This window comes from Coturnix japonica, chromosome 2, assembly GCF_054131305.1.
Source record: "Coturnix japonica strain WE chromosome 2, WE-NBRP24, whole genome shotgun sequence".
Lineage (NCBI taxonomy): Eukaryota > Metazoa > Chordata > Aves > Galliformes > Phasianidae > Coturnix > Coturnix japonica.
The window spans coordinates 98,313,558-98,338,798 of record NC_140664.1 but is presented as its reverse complement, the minus strand read 5'-3'; the positions used below and the strand labels follow the sequence as shown (position 1 = coordinate 98,338,798).

The window sequence follows — 25,241 nt, the reverse complement described above, 5'->3', positions numbered from 1 at the left end:
GTGGTTTTGCTGTTCTTGCTGCTTATTTTTATTTATTAGCCGATGCAGGACTAATAGTATATCGGTTTTAAAAAATAATAGAGCCATTATCTTTGAGACCACTATAAGTTGAGTTACTTCTTCCGTTAATAATTCACATTTTTAGTCCATTTGCAAATTAAACATCACATTTTCATTTTTAACATCTACTGCTCTTTGGAAAAATTTAATTTCCTATCATTGTCTCATAATTAAGCTCACTGTGCATACTGTGTAACTTAAAGGACTCTAATAAGTAGGACATAGAACCAACTGTTTCAAATCTCTGCCCTTTAGAGTAGACATATTGAACGTAAATGTGGTTAAAAAAATGAAAAAGCAAGGGAAGCAGCAAAATCCAATGGGATTTTGTTGTTTCACTGAGCCGTGCGCCTGGTACTGTGACTGTGGTCCTACTGAAAAAATGTTTCTTGACACTGTGGTAAAATGGGAGTTACCTTTCAGGCTGAAAACTTTTTCTGAAGTTCTGTTGCAGTTTGGTTTGGCACACAGCACACGCAGGTGTTTTTGCTCCATTTTCTGTCTTCTGGATCCAGCCACTCTTTTCACGTGGTGAGAAACAACAGCAAGGGCTTCAGCCTGGCAGGGACTGCATGGGACTGATGCTTTGCAGATGGAAAGCAAAGTGCCTTTCCCAGGCGAACACAGAGGCACGGCAAAAGTAGGACTGCAGGGAGGTGAAAGAACCAGCTATAAGTCCAACAACATTAGTAAGTTAATTTTCTGGACATCTGTTCAGATCCCATGAATTGTAAAAGGATACATTTTCCCCTGGTGATAGGACCCCACAGTTTGCTCCCTGAGATTTCCTCCTCTCTTTGCAGAGTGAATCTCAGGTGTTTTATGAGCAAATGAAAACCAAGATTTGCCTTGGTCCTGTGCTGTTAACAAGGCTGATTTTCCTCTGTCTGCTTGAGCTGCTGCTGATGCTGCACAAAGCCCAGCTGGTTGTGCAGGAATGGAAATGATATTCCGTGAATGATATGAACGGCATAGAAAGGCAAGAAAGAGGGAAAGTAATCGTGTGGGCTCAGCTGTTTACTATTTTCAGCGTACAGGAGACTTTTTCGGGTCTTCCTAAGTGAACCTGGTGAACTGAATGTATGATGTTAGCTCAGACCATGGTTCCTCAGTTTTCTGTGGTTTGCTAAGTAAGGACAGTGATTGCAATTCTTCTTTTTCCTGTAGAAGACCACTGAAAACTAAATGAAAACCGTGTGCTTGTGCTGCACTTGCTGCTATGTCTTTTTCTTCCTCTCTCCCTCCTAACTACCTCCTGACCCAATTAATTGATGGAGAGGTAGAATAATAAAAAAGAATGAGTTCACATTAGTTTCTTGAGCAGAGGTGTCTCATTGAAGAAGATGGGTCTTGTGCGTGCTCCCACAATGCAAAAATCCTTGGAAAATGCACACAGAGTGCAGAGCTGTGCTTTGGATCAAAACTTTGTAGAAACTAAGCTTCTTAGTTTTGGCTGCTGATGGCTCTGTTAGCTTGTCATTTTAAATGCATCAAGTTCCTCGTTGTGATGGCTGAATGAGTGTTATTCCATTCATTTGCTTTATGTGAGGACATTTTCCATACAGTTGATGCATGAATGGGTTTATGGTCCAATTTAAGATGAGTCTGGGGTTCTTCTGGAATACTCTGCTCTACCTGTAAGGCTGGTGATTCATAAGGCAGGAGGGGTTTAACATCACAGACAAACGCTGATTTATAAGAATATAAAGTGTTAAAACATTCTTTTTCCTCTTATAATTGTCAATCCTAAGTCTCTTGTGGGGAAGACATATTTCACATTAAAATAAAAGTAAATGCCTCAGTTATACTGAAGACAGGAAGGATTCTTCCCCTCCTCCCCCCTCCACCCCAGTTTGATTAACCGCAGCATTGTTTTTACTCTTGAACATTACTTGTTTCCTTTTCTATGTTGTACCAATAATATCCAGAGAGTGCTTGTACAAGCCTAGAGATTTTATTCCTTAATTTATACTCCAGGGGGTACATCTCCCAGAATCTTTCTAAGGAAAGGCCAGGGAAATAAAAATTGTTGGAGTTCTTATAGCCGCACCACTGAAGTATTTTAACCTTTTTATTGCTGTGTGGGTACATGCCTACAAATATTACCACTGACCTAAGTTTGTTCCGGGTTATAAAACTGCCTCCTGTTGATAAATGGGACCTGTCTTTCCAGAGACCAGGAGGCCAAGTATTTTAGGCCTCACGTGATTATGATTTCCTCTTTTATTTCTGCTTATATGAGCTTAATCCAATACCCAGTTGAGGAGATAAGTCTTCCTGTTGACGCATGCAGCAATTGAAGGAAAAGATACAACAAAGCTGTTTGAAAGTTTCTGGTAGTTTATTTTTGTCAAAACAGAAGTGATTTGGTGGTTTCTTTACAGCTCTTCTCTCTGGCTGTAAATATGCCTGGAGAGGGAGCCTCAGTTCTAAACCAGGAAGAGCAGCCCCGAACCACTTACCCCATGCTGCTGATGAGTGTCTGAAGTGTACAGGACCCTTTTGTATTCTCTTTTTGCTACCACGTATAAGAAAGACCTTTTATTTTCATTATTATACAAAGTGACATTAAGTTAGGTCTGCTTTTCCAACAATCCCACTGATGCATATCTTGGACTTTCTCCTTTGGGCTGCTCCTACAGCATGGTGTGATTGCAGTGGTACAGTGGTCATCCTAGGTGGCTGAACTTCCCTTCGTGCAGAGGGCCATCACTGAGCCCAGAGGAAACGTAACTTCCACAGGAGTCCTAGTCTGAAAGTGAGCAAGGAGTTTATAGTGGCCTTTAGGGGTGAATTTATGTCAGCCTCTGCACTCTTCCTTGTGTTAAGCATGCCGTCTGTCAAGGAAAAATCCAGGCTTGATTATTTTCATGGATGTATTTCTCAAGTGTATTTAACTCTATTCCTTTCCTCCTTCAGGACTCCAAATAATGTCTTGTGTAATTGCCATTGTGAGCGAATTTTTGGAAAGAATATTGCATTCGAGCTGTCAGCAATGCAATAATACAATAAGCAAATACAAGGTATGGAATAGGGTTGCATTCACAATATGTAAGTGTCTGTATACATAAATGTGAAAACTTGTATGCGTCATATATGTGGTGTGTATATAGGTATAAGTATCTATGTATGTACATGTAAGGAGATTCTTTTACTGCAAGTGGGATTGGTCAGCTGAAATCTGTGAAACAGTAAAGTAATCCACATATTGCATGTTGAGAATGAAAGGGAGAAATGTGCATGAGAATACACTGAAAGATCATGTAGCTGTACAGTTAAAGTAAATGTCTCAAAGTTTCAAGAGAAAGTAGGAAAAATACTCTTTACAGCTGTGCACTTTCCAGTTGCTGATCTATGCAAACTGATAAGACTGATAAGCATTTTGGAAAACAGACCAATAGGAAGGGGAAGCTTGTAAAGTCACCTCCCCACACAAAGCAAACAAACAAAAGAAGATAATTCTAGGATGCAGAAATGGGAAGTAATTGCTTTGCTGAGTACCTGAGATACTGCCAAACTCTTCACCTGGTGTGGTTTACTCAGGTTTGGATATCACGCTAAAGAAAGATGTGAACAAACTATAGAGAGCTCACAGAAGAGAATAATCAAAGAGGGAAAGACACACCTGAATGAAGCAATTTCTCAGCATAGAGGGAAGGTGACAGGGTGGGATGTGGTAATGTTTTTCAAATATCCAAGGTGGCTATGTGAGGAAGGAAATAATCTATTTTCGGTATCCAGGGAGTTGTTTGCTAATATGAGTACCGTCATCAGATGCAGAATTGAACTAGGATTTCTTCTTTATTTTGTGAATCAACATATGCATGGTCATGTATGCAGCCATTGCTGAATTTCATGGATTTTGTTGGCTCTGCACTACATGCATATGTTGCAGATATCAAAAAGAAAAGTGTATTTTACCAGAATCTATTTCCTTACATTTTCTTGGTGGCTTTTTCTTGTCTTGCTCCCACTCTTGATGCAAGTTCATAATAAAATTAGGCCAACTTGATTCGTTTTTACGCTTGTGGCCTTTTCTTTCTGTAAAGCTGAACTAGATCCACAAAGAGACATCACAGAATTTGGCATCTTTATCCCATCATGTGCTAGGCTGCCTAACTCTAGGTGCAGCATTTGGGAGCTGAGCAGAGGGGCAGGATCACCACCTTTCACTTGCTGGCAGCACTTGCCCTCATGTAGCCCGGGACACCATTCACCTTAGTGGCCAGGGCTCCCTGCTGGTTCTGCCTAGTGTCCAGCAGAACTCTGACTTCCTGTCCAGATGGTTGGCACCATCTATGAAAGAGCCTGGTGATTTTTCTCCTCAGTTGCAGAAATTTGCTCTTCCCTTCACTGAGACCCATGGGGATCCTGCCTGAAATGTAACAGGGGCACACCAGCAGGAAAAAGGGGAGAAAGCATTTGGGGTAGGGAGGCAATGACCACTATGCTGTTGGCAGCACCAACACGTTTTCTGCATCTCTGTTTCTGCTTGATTTCCATGGTGGAAGTGGACAGCAATGACAGGAGTCCATAGGGGCTAATTTGTGTCCCAGCTGCCATACAGCCCCAGTCTTGCCAGCTCCACCACTGTTGTATTGCTGCTGCTGGCGGGGTGGAGTCTTCTTTGGTGATGCCAGATCCTGATAGTTACTGGCCTTCCTCTTGGAGGCTCACTGGGTCCCCCCAGATGGGCTGATGCCACAGGGCCCTGCCGTAGGCTCTGCCAGTTCCTCACCAGATGATGCGTGATCCACAGTGAAGGTGGAATAGATGCAGCTCTTCTGCCATGGTTGGCACCTCATCCCTGTTGAAGCTGGTTGGGCTGCTGAACTGCGCAGAAAGTCTATTAAAGGTGTGCTTGCTACGGTGTCTCACTTCATTGAATAATATGAGATTAATTCTCATTTTTCCTGTGTTCCCTTGAACAGCCACTGGTACCTCGTGCTATTTGGAGTTTTTTTAAAAGCAAATTGACGTATCACATATGAATCTGTTCTGCATTTTAAAAAAATCAGGGGATTCAAGTTAAAAAAGATCATGATGTAACTTAAATGTTTCAAAAATTAAGGAGATCACTCAAGGCAGTGTGCTGCTATTGGGTTGGAGTTTGATTCTTTAGTGTTCCGTGTGTTTTCCTTCCTCTGATGAGTTCCTGCATTACTCACAGTGGGATGGTTTGGGACGGGGTCTGATTTTGTGATGTCAGCACACAGTGTAATCACATGCAATCATAATTGGTCCATCTTCTGCTTTTTGGCGTCTTTGTCTCTTTTATTAGTAATATCAGGAGTGCTGATATACGGTCATAAATTTCAAAGATGAAATTTAACAACCTCTGTCTATCAGGACTGAAATATGGAGAAAGTAGCATGGGCAGCGTGGGTAGGAACAGCAAAGCCAGCAGTCTTGTCAATAACACAGAGACTTTTTGTTCTAAGTTGTAAGGGATGTTTATTAGGTATTATAAGCAGCAGGCCGAGAGGCAGATGTTGGGCTCCCGGCCCACCGGAGCCGTCCTAGCGCCGCCGCCGGGGCTGCCTCTTGCAGGGCGGCGCAGAGTCCTGGGGGCTGCTGCGGGCCTTCCTCTTCGGGGGGCGCCGGGGCCCCCCAGACGAGCAGTCCCTGCCCTGGGAAGAGGGGCCCGCTGTGGCCGCCTGCCCTGGCTCCGTGCTGGCCCCTGCGGTGCTGGTGGAGCGGCCTGGGCCCGAGGCAGGAGGCTCCTGATGGGAGGTGCTGGTGATGGTGCTGGCTGCAGGACTGTCCTCCCTCCCTCCAGCAGCACGGGCGTCCTGGTGGTCCAGCTGGTGGCGGATGGTGGGGCCGTACAGGGCTGCAGCGGTGCCGATGAGCCTTCTGACGAAGGGCACCACGTCACCACTGGTGGTCATCTGCAGCGCCTGCACCAAGGCCTCCTGGTCCAGCCCGTGCTGGCACAGGAAGTTCACGGTGGTGCACTGTGCCACGTAGACTTCCCACCAGTCATCGCTGGACACCTGCTGGATCTCTTCCTGCAGCCATTGGAGCAGGGGTCCGAGGTCTTCCGGATGTTGCTGGAAGAAGGCAGCCCAGACCTCGGCTGGGAAGTTGTGCTCGGCTGGGATGAGCACCGGCTCTGCAGGCCCCTGCTCGTCCTGCAGGCCGTCACCTGAGCGCGCTGCGGGCTGCGGGACAGCACACTCCAGGTAACCCTCGTCCGACCTCACCGAGTATCGGATGGTGGCGACTTTGTGCCTGCATACGGCACAACTCGGCTTCTTCTGTGCCCACCAGACGGCACAGCCGTAGCACAGCTGGTGCTGGCAGGGGGTCACGAATGCGACATCCTCCCGTACTTGCCCGCAGATGGGGCAGGTCCAGTCGGATGTTGCATCCATGGCCCGGGCTGTTCGGTGGGCTGGGGAGAGCTGAGGTCGGGAAGCTGCTCCCCTCACAGGTGCTGCAGCAGGCAGAAAGATGGTGTCACCAACTGCAAAAGACAGAGAGAGGCCACGGTCACTCACTGTTCCAGTCTCTCATCAGCAAACCCTCCCGGTCCCTGTTCCCCTCCAGCCACTGCGGGGGCCATGTCCCCACGGGCATAGGCCGGCCTGGGGAGGGGCCCTCAAGAAGCACCCCCAGCTTCTGGCATCAGGCATTGCCACGCTGCCCACCTGCGCTGCTGCACGCTCCTCTCCTAGATGTCCCAGACGCCTGCAACCAGCAGGGTCGGGGTACAGCTCAAGAGGCTCTGGGACGGCGGCTGAGTGCTGCGCAAGCAACACCCAGATCACGTTCCAGCTCCAAAACTCACCCTGTCCACACTCCAGTCCTCGCACACTCGCTCGGTTGGAGGCCAGGCACGAACTGCTGGGCTGGGCTGCTGCGCCCGCATTGGAGCAGCGTGGGCCAAGCAGTCACAATCCATCGCACGGAGATGTCACAGACCAGGGCTTGGCCGTGTTGCCGGGCCTCGCCTTCACCGGGGGACATCACCACCCGTCCCACAGCGACGGCGTCATCCACTGCTTGGTCATCACTATGCGCCGGCCTCACGTGCTGCACGTGTGCCAACAGCACTCCAGCCCCAGCACACGTTCCTGGGCTTTCCCCAGCACTGCTGCCCACTCCTCGAAACCCCCCACCTCTTTGTTGCTTGGCACCCGTGTTTCACACCAATCTCCGGGGCCTGGGCCTCATCTTCCCGCATGCGCCATCTGGTAGCTCTGGCCGTGGCCATGGCAAACAGCCCCAGTCTCATACAGCAAGAAGGTTTATTATTCAATATAATTTCCTGCTTCCCTCTGTCTCTTGTAGTAGGTGATCTTGGAGATCTCTTCCAGCCCTCATGATTCTATGATTTTGTGCTACCCAAGATGGCTGTTGAGCGAACCGTTCAGTGGAACATAAGGTCGTCACTGTCCCCAGCATTGTCACCATTCCTTTATATAAGCATTTGTTTTTACTCTTCAACCTTAAGTGCAGTACTCTGGTCTGCTGGAAAGCCAGCCACTGTAGAAAAGGCATAGGGATGCTAATTAGCTGTGGGAGGGTAGCAAAATGGGAGTACATTTGACTAGAATAGAGGACTAGAATTACTAATACGTTTCCATCACTGAGATGCTGAGTAGCCACTGGGGCAACTGTGTGTGCTTGTCAGAGTGCTGTGGAATTAACTGGCCACCAGTGAGTAGGATGTGTGTGTGTGCCTTGCCTGAATATGGCCATCTGTGCGAGATCGCAGGGCAGTCCCAGCTCGTTTTGTTCAGTAACTACACAGGGTTTGCTTGCAGCATAGCCCGTACATTTCCAGTACCGGGCCTGCAGTGGTGACTTGACACACATGAGGGATCGCTATCCTGATCCTTCTTAGTCTGTGAAATGTGCTGAAATAAAAGCCTGACGTGCTTCATGTGTAACTTCTGGTCTGTTGCTGTTCAGCTGTTGTTGCCACGTCTGCACTGGGTGGACAAGGTGGCTCTGCTGACTTCTCGAATGGGATGCCAGAAGGTTTGTTCCAGGTGCGCTTGCTGAAGCTTTTCACTGCATTGAATTCCTCATATTAAGCTGTACTCTGTTGTCAGATATCACAGAATTCAAGGCAACGGTCATGATGTAATTTAAGTGTTTCAAAAATTAAGGAGATCACTCATGGCAGCGTGCTGTTCTTGGGTTGGAGTTTGGTTCTTTACTGTTCTGTGTGTTTTCCTTCCTCTGATGAATTCCTGCATTACTTGAAGTGGGATGGTTTGGGACAATGGTTTATTGCTGCAGGTTGGGAGGCCTCTTCTTTGGTGATGGCAGATCCTAGTAGTTACTGGCCTTCCTCTGGGAGGCTCACTGGGTCCCCCCAGATGGGCTGATGCCACAGGGCCCTGCCGTAGGCTCTGCCAGTTCCTCACCAGATGATGCGTGATCCACAATGAAGGTGGAATAGATGCAGCTCTTCTGCCATGGTTGGCACCTCATCCCTCCTGGAGCTGGTTGGGCTGCGGAACGAGGCAGTAAGTCTATTACAGGTGTGCTTGCTACGATGTTTCACTTCATTGAATAATCTGGGATTGTTTCTCATTTTTCCTATGCTCGCTTGAACAGCCACTGGTACCTCGTGCTATTTGGAGTTTTTCAATGGACAGATTTTAAAAACAAATTGAGGTACCACATATGAAGCTGTTCTCCATTTAAAAAAAAACAGGGGATTCAAGTAAAAAAAGATCATGATGTAACTTAAATGTTTCAAAAATCAAGGGTATCACTCAAGGCTATGTGCTGCTATTGGGTTGGAGTTTGATTCTTTAGTGTTCCGTGTGTTTTCCTTCCTCTGATGAGTTCCTGCATTACTCACAGTGGGATGGTTTGGGACGGGGTCTGATTTTGTGACGTCAGCACACAATGTCATCACATGTTATCACAATTGGTCCATCTTCTGCTTTTTGGCGTCATTGTCTCTTTTATTAGTAATATCATGAGTACTGATCTATGGTCATGGCAACAAAGATGAAATTTAACACCCTCTATCTATCAGGACTGAAATATGGAGAAAGTAGCATGGGCAGCGTGGGTAGGAACAGCAAAGCCAGCAGACTTGTCAATAACACAGAGACTTTTTGTTCTTAGTTGTAAGGGATGTTTATTAGGTATTCTAATAAATAAGCAGCAGGCCGAGAGGCAGATGTTGGGCTCCCGGCCCGCCGGAGCCGTCCTAGCGCTGCCGCCGGGGCCGCCTCTTGCAGGGCGGCACAGAGTCCTGGGGGCTGCTGCGGGCCTTCCTCTTCGGGGGGCGCCGGGGCCCCCCAGACGAGCGGTCCCTGCCCTGGGAAGAGGGACCCGCTGTGGCCGCCTGCCCTGGCTCCGTGCTGGGCCCTGCGGTGCTGGTGGAGCGGCCTGGGCCCGAGGCAGGAGGCTCCTGATGGGAGGTGCTGGTGCTGGTGCTGGCTGCAGGACTGTCCTCCCTCCCTCCAGCAGCACGGGTGTCCTGGTGGTCCAGCTGGTGGCGGATGGTGGGGCCGTACAGGGCTGCAGCGGTGCCGATGAGCCTTCTGACGAAGGGCACCACGTCACCACTGGTGGTCATCTGCAGCGCCTGCACCAAGGCCTCCTGGTCCAGCCCGTGCTGGCACAGGAAGTTCACGGTGGTGCACTGTGCCACGTAGACTTCCCACCAGTCGTCGCTGGACACCTGCTGGATCTCTTCCTGCAGCCATTGGAGCAGGGGTCCGAGGTCTTCCGGATGTTGCTGGAAGAAGGCAGCCCAGACCTCGGCTGGGAAGTTGTGCTCAGCTGGGATGAGCACCGGCTCTGCAGGCCCCTGCTCGTCCTGCAGGCCGTCACCTGAGTGCGCTGCGGGCTGCGGGACAGCACACTCCAGGTAATCCTCGTCCGACCTCACCGAGTATCGGATGGTGGCGACTTTGTGCCCGCATACGGCACAACTCGGCTTCTTCTGTGCCCACCAGACGGCACAGCCGTAGCACAGCTGGTGCTGGCAGGGGGTCACGTAAGCCACATCCTCCCGTACTTGCCCGCAGATGGGGCAGGTCCAGTCGGATGTCGCGTCCATGGCCCGGGCTGTGCGGTGGGCTGGGGAGAGCTGAGGTCGGGAAGCTGCTCCCCTCACAGGTGCTGCAGCAGGCAGAAAGATGGTGTCACCAACTGCAAAAGACAGAGAGAGGCCACGGTCACTCACTGTCCCAGTCTCTCATCAGCAAACCCTCCCGGTCCCTGTTCCCCTCCAGCCACTGCGGGGGCCATGTCCCCACGGGCATAGGCCGGCCTGGGGAGGGGCCCTCAAGAAGCATCCCCAGCTTCTGGTGTCAGGCATTGCCACGCTGCCCACCTGCGCTGCTGCACGCTCCTCTCCTTGATGTCCCAGACGCCTGCAACCAGCAGGGTCGGGGTACAGCAAAAGTGGCTCTGGGACGGCGGCTGAGTGCTGCGCAAGCAACACCCAGATCACGTTCCAGCTCCAAAACTCGCCCTGTCCACACTCCAGTCCTCGCACACTCGCTCGGTTGGAGGCCAGGCACGAACTGCTGGGCTGGGCTGCTGCGCCCGCATTGGAGTCACAATCCATCACATGGAGATGTCACAGACCAGGGCTTGGCCGTGTTGCCGGGCCTCGCCTTCACCGGGGGACATCACCACCCGTCCCACAGCGACGGCGTCATCCACTGCTTGGTCATCACTATGCGCCGGCCTCACGTGCTGCACGTGTGCCAACAGCACTCCAGCCCCAGCACACGTTCCTGGGCTTTCCCCAGCACTGCTGCCCTCTACATGTAACCCCCCACCTCTTTATTGCTTGGCACCCGTGTTTCACACGAATCTCCGGGGCCTGGGCCTCATCTTCCCGCATGCGCCATCTGGTAGCTCTGGCCGTGGCCATGGCAAGCAGCCCCAGTCTCATACAGCAAGAAGGTTTATTATTCAATAAAATGTCCTGCTTCCCTCTGTCTCTAGTAGTAGGTGATCTTGTAAATATTTTCCAGCCATCATGATTCTGTGATTTTGTGTTACCCTATATCAGTCTGATTTGGAGTCTGAGGGTAGCCTTTGTTAATGAATTTTCACTGCCAATGTATGGAATCTGTTGTATGATCTGGTTATCAAGTAGTTTGAAGAAGAGAAATTAAGAAACAATTTTCTGTCCATCTTTGTTTATGAACTGTATTGCAGTGACTAAAGAATAACTCTTCTAATATAAGGCAAAACGCAGCAGGCAAAACTGTAGAGTAAAAAAGTTACTTCTTTCAACCAATGACTTTTTTGTTTTGCAAGAGATACAAAACAGAAGTTAAATGTACATACATCAAGTTCTCAGCACTCAGTGGATAGAATGTAATGCATTACCAACAACAGTTCAGCTGTATCTGATCTCCAGACAAAGGTACTTTACGATTCCTACACCTTCACATGTATGGAGAGCATATCTACTGTCACAGAATATCGCCCAAATGAATGCTGTACTGGCAGCATGTAGAAAATGGCACCCACAGAAGTGAATGGATGTTTTGTTACTGCTTTCAAAGTGCTACTGAGTATCAGACTTGCCTTGTGACTTGCATAAGGACTGTCCTATTTGAGTTGTGGCTGAATTGATGCTGTCTCCCAGGAAATAGTTTTGAGGCTTCTCTCTTTCAGCTAGCTTTGAAGGCTCAGGGGCATCAATTCCTGGCTGAAGATGAAAATTCTACTGCAAAAAGATGAACTGTCCCCTCGCTAGTGCTTGCTTGTATTTCTGTTCTGTTTGGAGTATAATTTCATTTTGGGCCTTCTTCCTCCCGTGTCATATGAAAGTTCTATGCTTCTTTTTGGGTATTTTTTATTTAATTCCTGTCCAGAGGGGTGTAAAATGCAAGTTGAATTAAGCTCCTTGAAGATAGGAACATCTACCTCTTTTCATGTACCATTTTGGGTGAATGTATATAAAATGTCTAACAAGATGTTTCATTGAGAAGTAACCTGAAACCTATGGACTGACTGACAACAAGTCTGTTTTCTTTTGACATGAAGGACCACGTAAATTAATGTTTGAAATTTAAATGACCTTGTGAAGGAGAAAAATAAGTACTCGCCCTGTCTAAGGACCTCATGGGACTGGTATCTAAACCTTTTTCTACTAAGCATGGTCCTTTTTAGTGGGAAAAAAATATTAAGAATATTAAGGAGAATTAGAACTGGATTTTCTTTAAGGTCCTTTCCAACCTGAGCCATTCTATGACGCGCTGCTTGCTCTCTTCTGAACTAGAAGAACTTTGCCCTTAAACTGATGCAAATGCAGTAGCTGACATAGAAGAACAAGAATGCTCTCTGAGAGTTTTTATTATGAAATACGTCAAATTTGGGTACCTTATTAAAAATACATAGTGTTTTGATCTTATTGGCTGTTGGAGCGCTTGAATAGTCAAAGAAACATTGAAAACCAGGATATTTCTGTTGTGAGGTGACTGTCGTTTGAGTTTTCTTTCGTGATGAGCCTTCTTATTTTAAAGGAGCATGATCTTTGTACTTCTTGTTTATCACCTTAATTTTTTATGAATTCAGAATGCTTTAAGAGAACTTGCTATGTCTCTTTGTTTATCTTTTTGCTTTTGTCACTATTAGTTTTGAACACATGAATGTGTGATCAGCTTTAAGAAGCTGTCCGGACACAGACCAGAAGAGGAAAAGCTGCCTCAAAGAGATGCCATGGTTTTTAACTTCCCAGCAGTTAGCTTGCACATTTTGACTATGCAATTTTTTAAAAGCCTGCGTGAATCCTGGTGTAATCTGAGTCTGCCACACTGTGATTTATGACACCTTAATGCAGGAATTTAGATTTCTGCTTGTCTGCCATGAGGCACAATTGTAGTAAAGAGTTAACGAGGGGACATGAGTAACTTGAGCACAGAATAATTTTGCTGCCACAGGTAGGATTTAAGCCTTACAAACCTGAACATTCTGTTATAAATATGGTAAACATTGCCTCTTGTGTATGCCATTTAACAAGGAAAAAAGTAGGCAGTGTGTTTGGAACTTGCTCCCTATAAATGATAGGACACAGAGCATTCATGCATAATTTTCTGGGGTCTGCATGTGCAGGCTGGTACCAAGTTAATATGCCACGTAGGTGCAAATACAAAACATGAGAAAACCACCCACAAGTTGTTCTTGAAGTTTCCATCAAATGCCCTTTGAGTTTATACTTTATTTCTAGGAGTCCCTTAGATTTCTTTTTATTCAAGATGTTTGTCATGATGCATTGGATGCAGCACAGATGGGAAATGAGATTTTTATCTGGAAATGTGTATTATCTTTTACAGAAGCATAGAGTCCAGAACAACTCTGAAAAATGAGTTTATCTGTGCAGCTGCCTGGGAGAAGTCTTCCTTACTTTTTATAGGTACCTTGTGTGCTCAGTGGGAATGCATGACCAGCCACTCTTTCTCTGATCATGCAACCTAATATATTTAATTTCGTGGGTAAGGTTCAGAGAAAAGGTGGAAGGGACTTGTCAGGGAATACAGCCAGTACGTGTTTGAAATGTTTCTTTAAACTTGGCTCCTTTAACTATAAAGCTAGAAATTTAACTTGGCTTCCTGGGCAAACTTCAGTCGTCCTGATAAACATACACAAGGATGTTTGGATAACAAAAGAGAGAGCATTACCAAGGTGATGCTTAATTGAGCTAAATCCACATATAATCATTCCTATTATAGTGAAGTGCTGTTCCTCTTAGATGAAGTAAGCCACTTAGAAAATTCTGCAAATGTTTCATTGTGTTGCTGCTGCTTCTCTGACTTACACTAATGAGGATGAGGAAATGCTCTACTGAAATCCGTGGTGCTAAGCAACTGTTAAACATCATTTGACATGCCAATATTAAGACGGACTTATGTTTTCTTTGATTTTCTTTTAGTAAATTATTCATTATTATTATAAGTGAATGGGCAAAACTTCAAAAGGAAGAAAAAAACAGCTAAGGATTGAAACAGGAGGAACTCACGTTGAACTGTTAATACCCACAAGGAAAGTGTTTTGGAACAACAGTAACAAAAAAGGCATAGCCTTTGTCCCAAATCATTTTTCCTCTTGAGTCACTTATCTAAGGACTGTTTGACAGATTCTGGCTCCATTTAGTAACAGTTTTATGCACTCTGCACTCTCATTTTGCTGTGGCATAAGGAGAACCTGTTGCTATTCAGGTGCCTATTTGGCTAACATAGATAAGTTCATGGGAAATTGGTAGCAACCAGTACATCTGGGAAGAGAGAGATCAACTCAGTATGTTCATTCCGATACTTTTACTTGTCTTGCTTTTTAAAATTAATTTAATTTATCAGAAGTTGGTAAAAGATTGAAGTAAGGGGAGGAAATTGCATAGGCTGTGGTTATTTCATGCTTGTATTTTGAGGTTGTTTTCTGGGCATGATCTGCATTCCTTGGTCTTGCTTCACTCTATGTAGTGGATGGAGATGGAGGGCTTAGCTCTGGTGTAAAGCCAGCTGTTTCTGCTAGGAATCATGATATTCATTCACAGGTTTTTCCTTCAGGTGTTTTTTACTGAAATTAAATGGTCTGGGAGTTACTTGAGTAGCTTATGATGCTTTTCTACAAGCATAAGTGAAGTATTCCTGGTCTTTTAGAGCACTGCTTTTCTTTAAATTAAGCCATTTTCTGTGTGCTTTTATATAACCATTTCTTTATCCTTCTTAAAAAAATAATAATAAAATAAGCAAGTTTATACAGGAGGGAATTCAGGAAAGTAGAGAACGATATTTGGCATGTTTTCTGAAAAGGGCAGATTGGGTTCTTGGCATCTGTTTGTTCCATATTTCTGAATATTGGGTTGGCCACAGTTTTTCGCAGTCTTCTTTCTGAAAGCTTTGGTCAGCTTGAATTCTAGAACAGCTGGATCTTCTATGAAAAGTAGGCGTCACAAAGACTCTGAGGGTCCTGGATTAGCAATTTCTTTCCCCCAGTCTTTCAGGCTTTCAGTTGATTGTGGCTGACAGTGCTGTACTTAATACATTTTCTTTCCAGTTGTTTCTGACAAACGTAAAGAAATCTCTTCTGATATTGCTTTAGAGGAGCACCTTGTTCTCTGGTTTCTTGCTGAAAGCTCACTAAGATCTTATTATTCAGAACTCAGCAATTCCTTAGAGGAATAACTGCTGTAATTTGGACTGGGAATTTAGGTAATGTAACAGTATTTACCTGAGTCCACTTACAGTGGAAAAGAAAGAGATGAAAAATGTGAATAAAGGAAGGAGAAATATGTCAAGTATTAGTTCAGAAAAAATTAGCATTCCGTAGTTTTGTTCATATTTTATATTAGAATGGCAGATTGTTTAAAATTTAGTCCTAAAGTCCCACAGTAGTGCTAGTAGTTAGATAGACCTTATTTTATCTTTAGGATAGCAAGAAGAATTCCCTTTTTTTTTTTTTTTTTTTCTTCAAAATATGAATTTAATATTGTGACTTGTTAGATATGAATCCGTTTTGGTTTCCTAAGGGTTTGTGCATCGCTGGAGATATTAAAGATGGAAAAGCCTTATTCAGTCATCAACAAGGCCGTTACAGGTTTTATTCTCTGGACTATGGTTTCTAGTATTGTGCTCTCCTGGTTTGATATGCTCTCAACAATAAGGCTGCCTTATCTTTTCTCAGGAGGATGTTCTACTGCCTAATACGAATCACTATCAAGAAATACTTAAGATATCAAGTGTACTGTTTCTAAGAGATCTGATGCAGCAGTGTATGAAATTGCTCTGTACGGAACTCGTGCTGATCCATCGACACAGAGAAGCTCAGTCTGAGCTTCAGGCTTCTGGAGTTCACAGGAAGGTTGTCATCAGAGGAAAAGGTTTCTTGTTTTGCTGCATATATTCCACCTAAAATTGATTTTGAACAAAACTAATGATAGTTCATCCTCATTGGTGAAATGCAAGGCCTGCTCCAAAAATAATGCCATCTATTTTGTTGGCCTACAACATTAGAGGCAGATGGTGGTGGTATGGCAGTAGAGAATGAAAATTCCCACCAGTATTCCATTGCATTTTGTTGCTGTGGGACAGATAGAAGCAGAAGGGCAGACTAACAAAGTGGTATCTGGCATGGAAGTGCAGATGAAGCAAAAGTGTGTCATCCAGTGGTTTGGGCAGGTTATGGAGACTCTTAATTCTCCCTTATAGATGAGTTCCTTCACTTCATGTGTCTTACTTGTCTTTAAACTCTGTCCATTTTATTAACATAAAGCAAAATTTGCTATCTACTAACTAGAACTGAAAGCAGTTCAGCATGTGAAGTCACTCTGGAGCCAAAGAAGCATGGATTTTTACCTCCCTGATTGCTAAGCGGCAGCTGTAATAAAGCTGAAATATTTGTATCACTTATACTGGAAGTATGCTCAGTTATGTCACTATTTTCAGCTCATCACTGAAGTCAGTTATGTCTATGCCTGCATAATACCAGGAAAGCTTGTTATGAGTATTTCAGTATCTACTTCATTACCTACTTCATCCCAACCAACTAAACTAGTGAAGAAGTTTCTCCTCTGTAGCACCTCCCCATGACATGCCTGTAATCTTCACAGATGTTTGCAGAATTTTTGCCATCTCATGTGGTTGGACGTTTGCTGAGGTGCCTTACTGCTGACTTAAAGAGGAAAGCAACTGAGAGAAGGACCTTTGTGACAGCAAGAGCAGTGTAACTGGTTAAGCCCATTTAGAAATCTGCAGCTTTTCTTGGCCAAGGGCTCCCCAGGGAGCTCTCTGGAAGTAGTTCTGTCCATCTGCTGAAAGTAAGGATATGTGCTGCTGCTTAGCTTTGCACTCAAGCCCTCTTGGTAAGCTAGTGTCAAGGTTTTATCAGTGTTCAGTTGTTACTGCATCACCTGCTGAATAGACTGCAAAATGTGACTGCATGAGCAGTGGGAAGAGCAAGTGGCATTTTGTGTATGTGAAAGGCAGTATTAACTGCAGAACCTCCAATTTGCTTTGGTCAGAAGCTGCTAAGTTTGCTTTTTGTTGTGAGGAGCAAGATTGAAAAATAAGTAAATCAAGAAGTTTTCTACTGCTTTCATCAGTACGAGTGTGAATTCAGGCCACAGAATAAAACAGAGATTCTGAATTAATACTAGGGAGTACAGCATCTGAACCTTTACCTGAACAGGCTTTTCTACTGTACCAGCTCTAAATTTCTGTTGTTCCTAACACCAACCATTCATGTAAATCTTTTGAGATGTGTCTCTTTTGAGAAAGTGTATCGAGAGGCGACCTTCAGTGTGCTGCTTATTGTCACCTTCTAACCAAAGCCACTATGCTCAACTTAGTAGGCAGCTCTGCTCAAAGTGCTTGACTTATGTTTGAGATGCTCTGCACTGCTCCTTCCAACGTGTGAGATATTCTCAATAGCATTTCGACTGTCAGGAATTGACAGATGCATCTGTTTTGGCTGTTCCATGTTCATAGTCTCAGTCTGCACCAGCTGTTTTCTCCCAGTCCCATTCAGGCAAGAGGGCAGACTGAGTGCCACGTATATCCTTTCTTTGTGTGTTTGTGAGAATAAGTTGTCTACTCCTTCATAAAATGCATCTGTGATGACAATCTCATATAAATGAGGGTAACCTCTTGAGACACTATCTCTTTTTACAACCATTGTTTCTCTTTATTGAGATGCACAGAACTATTTTCATGAAATAGGATAGTTTCTAAGGCTTCTAATTGTATTATTTTTTGTTTTTCTCTGTCTGTTGCTTTATAAATCAGCAAATCTCTAATGTGTTTGACACTGGGTTTCAACAGCGTAGGCAGGCATTCTGGTTTTCAATTTTCTGTTGAACACAGTGTCGGAGGGTGACAACCCACACTTTAATGGTATTGTTCCTTAATTAAATAGTACGGAATACGGATAGGAAACTGATTCCAAGGTCTTTCAAATAAGCACTTTATTTTGATACTGTTTTCCAATACCTATTTAAATGAAGGATAATGGTGACTAGTGGTTGCTTGTCTCTAGGCTCTCTTTAAATTCATCTCCATTAAACTCTAGTCCACTTTCAGACATACCTCTGGGCAGGTATAACATGCAAGAAAAATGCATTTGATATAAGCAGTTGTTAATTCAATTGTGCTATCTTCTAGTGAGACTGTTTCAGAGAAATGCAAGTAGAAATCTAAGGGAAGTTTGTTTTAATACACAGAATGAAAATGGATTGGGAGTATGCCACTCCAGCCGTGCTCTATCATCTAAATTACTTTTGGTGACCTAATCCTTGCCAATAGCTGTTGTTAGTAATCGTAAATGCAAACTGACACGTGAAACCTGTTTTGTTCAACTTCAGGCAAAGGCTGCTGAATTTGCCCGTTCATCAAATTGTTATGCGCCTCATATGTTTTAAAGTACTTTTATTTTCTCTCTTCGATTGTGTGTGATGCCACAGTAAGTAGTTACTAGTTAATGCTGTTTAATTTCTACCCCAATGAAGGGAGACAGGACATTTTTACGTTTTCTGTATATGAGCATGTAGACGTTCAACCTTTGATACAAAAGCAACACTAATCCCCATTGCTGGGACATCCATCAAGAAGTCCATTTGTTTAACTGTTCCACACCATAGACATGAATCCTTTGGTTTCTATGTCTATTTTTGCCACAGCATCCTCGTGTTGTCCTCTGTGGTGCCTTGACTTTTTTTTTTTTGGTAGCAGACTGCCTGATAGACTTCATCACAGCATATTTGAACTGAAGAGGTCAATTGCGTAGCCTGAGCTGAACTCTGTTCCTAGCATCAGTTGTCTTGAGTGGTGTAGCTCTGCAATCCATCTTTAGTTTAAAGCATCTCTCGTGGTTTTAAACTCCTTCTCCATAACTGAAGAACCAAGTTATAACATTCAGAACAGGGCAATGCAGTGAAGCACTGACATGTTTTGGTAGTTTAAAGAAGCTCCAAGTTTATTGTAGTAAAACAGGGACAGGCAATTTGCATTTGCTTCTGCAACTCTAATCTCATCAGAGTTAAGACAGCCAAGATAAACCTAAGGCAACTTCACACTTAACATATCTTTTTAATGCAGTCATGCTTAACGGTGCTGCTGCTGTATATTCCTAGGGTAACTATGGCCTGTTTCTCAGTGTGTGCTGAAGTGTTTCTGTTTTTAATATAAGGATCTGACTTGAAGAGGAGAAAAACATCCCTTTTCCAAGTTTTTCATGCTGAGAACTACAATTAAAAGTAATTGCTTCTATTTCCAAAGTAAAACATGACTTTTAAAAGCTATAATATTCAGCAGTACCAGGAGGACGCTTATGTCATGTAGAGACAGTTTCGATATTTCACTTTATAGGTGCTCCCATCTGCCTCTCTTAAAGCAGTTCTTCCTGAGAGATGAATGAAGCAGGTTTCTCAAAAAGGCAATATAAAGGGAAGAGGAACACAAAATACCAGAAGTAGAAAAATGAAATAAATATGAATGCCGCATCAATCTGAAGGCATTTGTGCAAATTGCCTCATAAATATAAACAGTGTAGACTGCTGTGATAAGTAGAGGCATTTTAGGGCTGAGATGTTTTGTATACAACTCCGATGCTAATTGTAAACGAAAAAGATTATATTGATAAATGAACCTTGTCTTACTTCTTTTTTTCTTCTTCTTTTTTTTTTTTTTTTTTTTTTTTTTTTTTTTTTTTCCCCTCATAAAATAGAGGTACAAATTGCATGAGTTAAATTTGTTTTACCTATAAGCCATTATAAATAAGAGAATCAAGAGAATGTCTGAACTTTGAGAGAAAACAGAACAACGTAAAATGGGTTTAGAAACCTATCTTGATTGGGCAATGAATTGTGCTGAAACAGCTCAACGTAGAAGGAAATGATCAGAATATCCCAAATTTGGAAATTTAAGTTTTATGCCTGGGAAGGAGAATAGACTGAATTAAAACAAAATACAAGTTCAGATGACATTGGAAGGGGAGATATGGCTTTCTGCAGAGTTTGCGCCTGCCTGGGAAAATCTGCTGTGATCTGACACATCCAGAACAACTGGACAAGTATTGGTTTTGCTGGCTTCCTTAATGTGTTGTTCCCTGGAGTGCACACTGTGGACAGAGTAAAAGCCAGATGCTTGCCAAATACAACAGAAAGGAATTACAGAATTAGAACCCTTTGCAGCCTCTTAAAACGCTATGAAACTTGTGAGATTTACACACGGCATCACTGCTTTCCGGCTTAATGAATTGGCCAAGTCCATTTTCCACTGCCCTTTGGACCTCCTCTTTAGGTCATCTCCCTGCAGAGACAGGCCAGCCTTTTAGGAGACCCAAGCTTTCAAATAGAAAAGCCATTTCTTTAAAGGCCATGCTCCTGTATCCATAGATGTAGGAAGTACTTTTAGCAGTAAGGATGGGGTAGGTTGGAGCATATGTAGGAAGGCTGGGAAACCTGATGCCCTGACATCCTGCTCTCCATACATTTCCTGCAGGATTTGGGGCAAATTACTTTGCCTCTTTGCCTGGCAGTTACACAGTTGTGAAATGGGGACAGCTGTCCTCCTCTATTTCTCAGAGGACTTGTGAAAATAAAGGCATTAAAGATTGTGAAGCCATCTGTTGCTATGGTGATGAGGCTCATTTAGGCACTGAAGCACCAAGATTAGAAACTAATATGTTTCCTGCACAACTTATTTAGAAATATAGATAGGCGGCACTGACGTGTAGGGTCTGGCTCTGCCTCCAGTAACAGGGTTACTGATTTTCATTGGGAACAGAATCTGTAGATTGTAGCAGGCACTCTTTGCTAAGCCTTGGTATGTTAAATGCCTCAAATTGGGTCAGTTGCATAATGCCTCATGGTTGCTTGTTACACCAGGTAAAAACAACGTGCAGGATTTTAACACCTATTATGATTGCTAGATGCTTTTGCATTTCTTGTTAGGCATTCAGAGCTCAGGTGAACGCAGTGGGAATGTGAAAATTTTGCTGGGGAGGTACTGGAGGAAAGAGCAGAGAAAGGGTATAGGGAAATGGATTGTCTTGCTTCAGCCCAGCCATAAAGAGCATGCTATGGATGAGTCAGAGGCTGGGGAGAAGGATCAGTGGGATACCTGTGATACTGCTGTTGGTGGGGAAGGATGATGAAACTTACTTCCATGTGTTGCTTTGCCCTGCAAGTGTAAGTTTGATATCTTGAGGCTGACAGATTTTGCAAATCTTACCTGCCTGTCTTTTCCCAATGCTCTGCATCAGTACAGCTAGTGCCGTTTAGCTGTATTGAATAATTCAGGTTGGAAGGGACCTTTGGGTCCTCTGGTCCAATGCCTTGCTCAAAGGAGGGTACGCTTCAAAGCTAAACCAGGTTACTGGAATTCTTGTCTAATCAAGTTTTAAAAATCTCCAAGGATGAGTATTCCATACCCTTTATGGGCCCCAGTTTCAGTTCTGATCCACATTTTTCACTATTATTTAACTAGAATTTTCTTTGATGCTGCTTATTCCTGATGGGTCTTTATTGGACTCTGAGGAAAAACTGCAGTACCTTGAAGCCACGAGACTGTGCTTACAGGACATTTGTTTATTAGCAAATGCTGCATGACCAGAAATCTTCCTGCTTGCAAGGCCTGAGCTACACCCCACGTGGGACAGCCCTGTGCCACACTGCTGCTCATTCTCAGCCCGAGTCCTTCCTGCATTATGCTGCTGTGCACCATCTGTGTTTGCCCTTGGAAATAAAAAGACTGGAAAACAAAAACCTACTTACGATGAGGAGCTTTAATAAGCACTTGATACAAATAGAGAAAGCATCTGGGGTCAGCTGTAAGATGTTTGCTTTTAAATGGCCTATCAAAGTATGAGATGCTTTCTCTAAATCTGATCTTGAGAGAAATCTGAGTTCTATATCCCATTTCCAGATGGCATAACTTAATATCATGGTGAATTATTTGGCACACTTTAAACAAATTTTTCTTCTCTCTGCACCTGAGACAGAAGCATCATCAAATTATGTCTGGAAAGTTTGGTGAATTATTGTTTCTTATACTTAAAAACATAATACAGCTTTTCAGACTTTTCTGGGACCTGGTTAGTATTCTCTCTTTTTAAACCTAACATGACTTTTCTCCTATGTGTTTGTGTTTGGGAGTTTTTCTAGCACACCATTCTCAACCATCTGTTTTTGTTCAGTGTTCTGAATCTTCTTCCAGCTGCCCTATAGCTCAGAAGTCTCCAGTGCAGAGGGAGAATAGGCTCCAGTAAAACACTAGAGCGGTTAAGTGGTTCCAGCATGACCAGCGTGAGTTTGCTCTGTTTTTAAACAATGTGAATATGAACTAAATGAAAATGCTCTGAAGGAGAAGGACGAGGCAGGAAAACTTATTTTCTGTATCTTGCTGAGACATTGTAGTCAGAAGTAACAGGAAAAATGATCATTTTCTCACATCCAGGTGATGGCGCACATGGCCTCTATTAGCTGACAACAAATTTAGATTATGTTTATGTTGTAGCCAGCTTTGTCAGTAATTTTCTTTTGAAGTAGTAAATAATATTAATTGTGTAGAACAGCAGCATAAATACTCTTCTTTGCTACTCTCTGCTGTTTAGAACATTGTTTTGAGAAGGATTTGTATTTCCTACAGTTTTTAATATTAATTTGTTAAGTCATTCGTGGCTTGTTCAAGTGATTAAGACTCAAGTTCTGCTTTCCTGTACCTCTAGGTCATTGCAATGAATTTCAGTTTTTATTTGCTTCTGTTGCCTGAAGTACAAGCCAACAATCACATGTAAATGCACTTCAGAAATTCCACAGGTGTTCCATGAACACTGGCTTATAAATTGAGTTGAGACAGAATAGGATGCAGCTGAAACATAAAAGTAAAAGGTTGCAGAACTGTATTCCTGCAGCTGGGACCGTGCCTTGGGGGGCATTTATCAGTTCAGACAGCCTCCTGATTAGGACTCAAAAGAAACACAGGAAAGCAGAGTGAGGGTGGATGTAGGAATAGGGCATTGCAGAACATACAAACCAAAATCAAACATCTGAGGAGTCAAAATGTCAGATATGGAGTGGCCGAAAAACAATTGGAAGTCAGTCAAAGGATCACAAAGCCATCACAACCAAAGCAAAATGTGGTCAGAAACAGGGATAAGGCAGGAATGAGTGGTGCTGACCCTTAGAGCAATCTCAGGATGAGGTGTAAGAGCCCCACGTAGCACAGTGGTGCTGTCCCCATGTCCTCCATGCCTGCCTGGGTGCTGCTACCATGCCTTAGGCTGACTGTGAACACTCTCCAGCACCTCTGCAAGCTGTACTGCTCAGTTGCATTTGCAAATTCTTAAACACTTTCTCCTTGGCAGTGCCTCTGCAAGGAAACGAGTGACACTTAGGTCTCTTTCCTTTCACTGTCGGCCTTGTTCTTTGGCTTGTCAGGGTTATTATCATTAAGGGGTTGCAAAGCTCTCTTCAGCCTGTTAGCAATTAGCAGACTGTGGCCTGGGATTTCTGAGACAGAAGATGTGGCCTTGCAAAAGCAGTTACAGCTGAGAGTGGTGTCTTTGCTGTGCTCTCTTAATGCGTAATTGACTGCTCCAGGGCAGAGAGGGAATGAGCAGACAGAAGTATCGGGGAAAAGTGTATCGTTCTGCTTTTTCTTGATCTGATCCAAGCACTTGGTTGAATCTACAGTGAGCAAGGCATGCTTGTAATTGGCCTGACTTTTCTTTGCTGGGTTTTGTTATTCCCCAAACTATTTGGAGCTCTCCAAAGTTTTGGTGTTAAGTCTAAAGGAAGGATTTCTGTATGTTATACTCAAAATGGAGTAAAAGGTCTTCAGGGCCAAAAGCCTTTGGACCTTTGTGGTGTTTCCATACTGGAAACCCAAGTTAAACACTGTATCACCACTGCAAGCTTTGTCTCTGCCTTAGAAACTGGACTAGTATTTTGTGGACTAACCTTTGTGTCTGTGAAAGCAGACTTCACCTGGTAGAAGTGAAGTTCTGCTGATCTGGAAGAAATGGTTCTTTGATCCCATTTTCTTCCACTGTTTGGATAGAGAATGTTTTATGAAAAATGACCATGTTGCAGGTAGCTTTGTTGCAGCTGATAGCTATAGCACTGCCTTGTAGCAGTATCATCTCAATGACTGCAATAAAAGATTCAGTGGGCTTGATTCTGCTCTCCATCTGATGTGTTTATGCCAGCAGGCTTCTGTGGCTGTATTATTGTTTGTTTCTAACAGTGTCAGAACAAGAACAGAGCTTCTGGGGACAAATATAGGTAAATGGAATATTTCTTTGGAATTCAACTCATTCGTTGCTCTCCCTCACCTGTCTAAGAGCAGACTACCCTGGCAAGGCTCTAAACCAACTTCCCATATTGGTCCTGTTCCAAGAAGGTCATCTGAAAAGTTGTACCACTTGGCAGCGATTTAAAAACAAATAATCAAACCTACTTGTCTCATTTCTTCAGAAGAGAGAGAAAGGGCACCAGTCTTAAAGAGAAGTTTTGGAGCTGTGAATTCCAAGGAGACAGTGGCATCAACTACAGCCATGACAAAGTTGAAGGAGAATGCAGATTTAAGAATTACTCTATCCTTACTGAATAGTTGTTAGCTAAGGGTGGAGGAGAGTGGATTTTACATGGTCCCTTGGTTAGTGAGCTTGAGTGCATTATATACTGCTATAATGCATTAAATGCACCATGCACTAGACAAGATGTCTCAGTAGAGTTGAGGTCTCTAAAGTCAGATATAGTAGTGGCTGTCTTCAGCTCTGTCTTTAGTGTGAACATCTTTGCCAAAGGAGGGAACTTGTTTTAATTGACTTTTTTTTCTCTGCCAACATTTTGCTTTGGTAAAATAAGTGAAAAATCCTATTAGACAGGGGAAGGGAAAAAGAGAGGGACTTTTTGTCCCTCAGTGTGTTCTGAATATTTAAAGGATGTGATGTTTAGAAATCAGTGAAAGCTAGATGGGATTTAAATATTAAGGGGCAGGAATTTGCCTTCAGGTAAAGGATGATATTTGCATAGTAACAAGAATGACTCATGTTGTTAGGTGAACATTCCTGTGTATTGGTGACCTTTTACCTTGGTAGCAATGGGAAATATGTTAAGTAGGGGGCCCAGTTCTTCATCATGTTCCACCATAGGAAATGATTAGAGGGAACTCAAAAATAGTGTGTAGCATAACAAGATGCTGAACTAAATATTTTCACTGCTCAACTAAATCTCCCAT

The 25,241-nt window shown here is 43.9% G+C and overlaps 2 protein-coding genes across 3 annotated transcripts in view; one reads left to right on the top strand and one right to left on the bottom strand.

Moving 5' to 3' along the window:
- LOC146762075 (uncharacterized) overlaps positions 1 to 25,241 on the top strand; it is a 144,323-nt gene that overhangs the window by 29,705 nt on the left and 89,377 nt on the right. The window lies entirely within an intron of this gene.
- On the bottom strand, positions 9,242 to 10,317 carry LOC146762076 (uncharacterized). Its single transcript, XM_085540889.1, has one exon. It carries the CDS (start codon positions 10,097 to 10,099, stop codon positions 9,242 to 9,244), a length of 858 nt encoding a protein of 285 aa, XP_085397015.1. The 5' UTR covers positions 10,100 to 10,317.

Excerpts from the sequence above, each read along its gene's own strand:
- LOC146762076 (XM_085540889.1), bottom strand. The coding sequence starts at position 10,099 with ATGGACGCGACATCCGACTGGACCTGCCCCATCTGCGGGCAAGTACGG.